Genomic DNA, 5,020 nt, shown 5'->3' with positions numbered 1-5,020 from the left:
CGTGAGAGACACGCAAATGGGTTAACGACGAGACTTAACAATGTTCATAAATTCGGGTTTAATTTCAGGTGAAATGAAATTACAAGGACAAAAATTGCGAACTTGAAACTATTTGACTAAAACCACAAATTTGGACAAACTAAAAGGACGAAAACCGCAGTTCACTGAAATAAGTATTATAATAAATAAACAAATAAATAAATAGTGAAAAGACATGTCTACCCTGACTTAATGATTAAATTTAACGGGGTTAGTGATTTGGATGTAATTGGAAAAACTGAGAAACATGGAGGGACCATATGTAAAAAAAAAATTTGGACTAACTTCACATTGTTTGTCAAACCATAAGAACAAAAATGAAATTTTACTCTTTAAATAAATATAAAATTCTTTGGAGTTTGGGATAGAAATTCCAATGTGAAAGCAAAACATTTATAAAACGTCATTTGAAGCATATGACAACATTATACCGAAATAGAAGATAAAATAAATTATTTATTTTACAATATTATTTTTTTCTAAAAACTAACTATATAATATTCTTTATGAGTTAAAAAAATTAATGAAACTAAATTAATAAAAAAGCAACAAGGCTGGTGTTTTTTTATAAGATTTCTATCTATACATTACAAAATATAATAAAATATATTTTTATATTTTTAGGCTTTTAAGCCACAACACGCAACAATCGTTCTTTGTGAACAAATAAAACGATATGTTATTATTGTCCGGATATTATATTAAATATAACAAATAAAACGATATGTTATTATTTCTGGCTTTGTAAGCCACATGACATGAAGCAGATATTAAGTTAATCGATAATAAAACAGAAAATGAAAGGCTGCCTGAAGTAGTAAAATACGTCATGGCATTATTGATAGTACCAAACAAGATCAGTTCAGTGCTTATCTTTGACAATGGTGATGGCACAATGTGCATTAGTGACCAAATAGTTTGTAACACTTCCTAGTATTATCCTGCAACATCACAATCATACAAAGTAAAAAGTTACTAGCTTTTACACAACATTATTGTAATAAAACATTGTGTCTGTCGGTTAAATGTTTACATGCTTTATTTATTTAACAAAAAAGTGTCTTTTTTCTCAAAATTGAAGAGTTTACAAACTTTATATTTTTGTCCTAGATTCTCATGTTTGTACAAAAAGACGCTAATTCATGATGCAGTTTCGACTAGCAATCAAATGGCTCAAGAACAGATTGATTTCATTCAAACGATTCAAACCGAATGATTCGGTGAACAAGCTTAAAAGCTTACAATATTTAATTCAAAAACAATCAACTGACTAAACAAAAGAAATAACAATCCTATTTATAAATAAAAATAAACATTTGGGTCGGGCCAAGTTAACGGGCCAGATGCTCCTACATCAATTCATTTAACCTCTAATTATACTATTAAATTTACACGCTTTTGGCCTTCGAACCGGTCGCGGATGCCTAAATAACAAAGACTAATCTAATTGGGGTATTATTGTTAGAGGCAAATGGGTGTTAAGTAATCAACCATCCTATTAAATTTCAAAGATTGCTTTCAAATCATTGTTTAAAATTGTTTTTTAGTTTAAAAGAAAACTTAAGTTGTTCATATTAAAGGAAATCTTAATTTAAAAATCAAAATTATCTATATGCTTATTAATAGGGCTGTGTAAAGGTTCAGAACCGCGAGAACCGAATCGGAACCAGAACCGAACCGGAACCGAAAATGAGTGAAAAATAGAACCGGAACCGGAACCTATTACAGTAAACCGGTTCGGTTCCAGAACCGCTAAAGCCGGTTCTGGCTAGAACCGGTTCGATAATTTATTTATCTAATGAGTTATGCAAACTTTGCAAATTGCAAAACAAGTTTGTACAATTGTATGTCTTCTTTCACGGTAAAATTAATTTAGATTACAACATGAACATCCGTTATATTTTTTTATTAAAACTAAGTGTTGAAGTTAAATAAATCATTAGCAACGATATATTAATGGAAGATCATATCATTTTATATTAAATTACCTTGATAGCTTAAATCATAATTGATCATGGTTGCTAGTTCTTGAACGTAAATAAAGAAGATCTGAATTAAAAAATGATTGAATGGATGACGGTTAATAAGTTACTCTATATAAAGTGGGGATTGGTAAATTTATTTAAAACGTTTTGAATATTCCGGTTCTTCGGTTCCAAGTCTAGAACCGCCGGTTTTACCCGGAACCGAACCGGGAACCGTTTAATGCAAATTCTGAGAACCGAGAACCGAACCGGTACACACATTAGCGGTTCTGAGGCACCGGTTCGGTTCCGGTTCCTCGGTTCTAACGGTTCCGAACCGTTTTTTGCTCACCCCTACTTATTAATGTTGTTTTTTTTTTTCATTTTTACTTTTTTTATTGAAATATTATTTAATTAATAAGGATTTAGACTACAAAAGCTTTTGGAAATCTTAATTTAAAAATCAAAATTATCTATATGCTTATTAATGTTGTTTCTTACATAACTTTTGAAGATCTTAAGACCGGTAATGATATTACTAGTACCTAAATTTTGGCTTATTACAAATATGTTGTGTTACATTGATTAGCATATCATATACACAATAAGTATGCAATTCATAGTTTTGGGCTTGGCTACTATCTTCTAAACCTTAGATCCAATATTGCTTCTTGGGTTAGACAGCCCATACATTTAAATGTTTGTATGTTAGTTTTTTTGTATAGTTTCCTCCCAATTTCCCAAATGTTATGATTTAATCCAAGTTTACCTAGAAGAGTTTTTAACCTTAATAAACATCTTGACTTCATTATAAACCCCTTCATGTTAGTTCTTTCTCATAAAACTTTTACCCAGTTTCTCATTTAAATTTTCGTTTCAAACACTTCACTTCAAGCATCGATATCATTTGCATTTGCTCATTAAGAACACATGTTGTTGCAACTTCGTAACGCATAATTTTATAGTTATGCCAAAGTTGGTAGCATTTAGTTATAGCTAATATGATCTATTGACAGACAATTTAAGCGTTTCAATAAATACAATTCTATAAAAGATGATAGAATTAGAATGTAGGGAAGATACCTCTTGAGAGCACTTAGTCCTCTGCTACCCATGACCAGTGTATCCAGCTTCATATCTTCAGTAGCTTCAAGCAACTTCTCCCTTGCATCTCCCCAGTACAACTTGGTCACAACTTGAATCTAACAAAACATATTTCAAATCAGGCAAATCATGTTAAACAATACCACCTAAATTAATGTCATAGGTTTCTTAATATACACATTTTCGATGATTAGCTAAAGAAGACGAGCATAGGCTCGTTTAATGTAGGGATGCTTTGATTTACGAGAGCTTGAGCTCGAATTCACCTCGTTATAAAACTCAAGATCGGCTCGTTAGTCATTTTTTGAAGTTCACACTCGGTTCATTTATTATTTATCAATTAATCTATATGCATTTTTATCTTTTTTTATATATTTTGAGAAAGACCTCTAATGCTCAGCTAGAGCTCGTGTGCGGTGCCTTACATGAGCCATAGCTCGGTTATGCAGTGTGAAATTAATACAAAGAAGTCCAAAATGGTTAAAAACTTAAAACCACACAAGGCTCATTAAGGTTCGACATGCCTAAACAATCTTTCAATACAAGGCTTGAGCTCGATAATTAAACGAGCTTTATTTAAGACTCGCATTGGATAAGCTCGGCTTGCTTCGAGCGTTTTATCCATCTGATCTCAAATAGCTCACGAACAAATTCACTCGTCTTATTAGTTTTCACCCAAATTTGGAAAATAAACATTAAATTTGGAGATTAAAGTTTAGATAAAGTAAGTTTGACGGTTTGAATTCATTAAGGATCAAAACATACGATCTAACAAGATATAGTGTTATGATCAAATACAAACAACTCTTAACGCGTGAAATTAACGAAAAACTAACCAGAGTAATTATGTTAACAATACAATAGTTATTATTGCGCAATAGCTTTTTAATTAGAGTAATTATCATTACGCTGCTTCATTTGTTGTATGATTGTACCATAACAATCATGACACTACAACAAAATTAAGTAGCGTATGTAGTTCAACTATAACGTAATAATAATACTCGACTTCAATCAAAAGACTCTACTTATATAACGTCAAGATCTATTTGTACCCGATCCCACCAGCTAGATATATACATCAAAAGTCTAAATCTAGAACAATTAATACTCATCATTTGGAATATATTAAAACCTCTTTTTGTCTAGCTGCAGTATCAAGCATATCAAGAACATCAACATCCGCCTTCAAGTCATATTTCGCCATGACTTCCGGCTCACGGAACTCCACCAACGGGATCAAAGCTAATATAACCACAAAAACAAATCAATCACAGTTTAATAAACCAAACCAAATCGAATCAATATATCGTTGCTTACGAGAGCCGTTAGTCTCCCAGAGTTTGTTCCTGGACTCATCATTGGAATGAGATTTGATATGAATGATGTAGAACGTGTCACCTTTGTCACCCAAGTTGTCGATCGCCCACTGCAAAGCAGCTTTACTGCTTTTGGAGAAATCAATCGCCACACCTACCTTCCGATCCTTCACCATTTGTTCTGTCAGATCCAAAACAACCCAAGTCAAAAGATGTGTATTCAAACTGTTTGCGAGTACAAATGAGGTCGTATAAAAACAGAAGTACGAATGAGGGATTTTACTTTTCTTTCTTTTGACTAGTTGGTATTGATAGTGTCGTGTCTTGTTTTTTTAAATCCCGTGGTCGGTGGTGCCACACAATATTTTATTTATGGAATATATTTTTCGGATTTAACATGTAACAAAACTAGTTGTATGTGTACAAAAAACAAAAAAAAAATCATTTCCACCACTAAGGTGTCGCCAAGTGACCCAACAGGATTCTTACGGCACCAAAGTTCTTAAATATATATATTAGGGGCTGTTTGGGATTTCTTATTTCCACCTCCTTATAACTTATTCTCAAAGTTATAAGTTACAAAAGTGTAACTTA

General features: G+C 32.1%; 1 protein-coding gene across 1 annotated transcript; it reads right to left on the bottom strand.

The window, feature by feature from the left end:
- Positions 1–779: 779 nt before the first annotated feature.
- LOC143630092 (universal stress protein PHOS32-like) lies at positions 780–4,640 on the bottom strand. Its single transcript, XM_077099188.1, has 4 exons — positions 4,428–4,640; positions 4,243–4,352; positions 3,087–3,205; positions 780–980 (listed from the first exon to the last, which is right to left on the bottom strand). The coding sequence occupies exons 1-4, from the start codon at positions 4,600–4,602 to the stop codon at positions 902–904; spliced, it is 483 nt and encodes a 160-aa protein (XP_076955303.1). The 5' UTR covers positions 4,603–4,640; the 3' UTR covers positions 780–901.
- Positions 4,641–5,020: the final 380 nt, after the last annotated feature.

The sequence above is a fragment of the Bidens hawaiensis genome, unplaced genomic scaffold (genome assembly GCF_021521415.1).
Source record: "Bidens hawaiensis isolate Kalapana, Puna unplaced genomic scaffold, B.hawaiensis_p1.1 tig00005567_1, whole genome shotgun sequence".
NCBI classification, from domain to species: domain Eukaryota; kingdom Viridiplantae; phylum Streptophyta; class Magnoliopsida; order Asterales; family Asteraceae; genus Bidens; species Bidens hawaiensis.
This window is presented reverse-complemented; position numbering and strand designations above follow the sequence as displayed.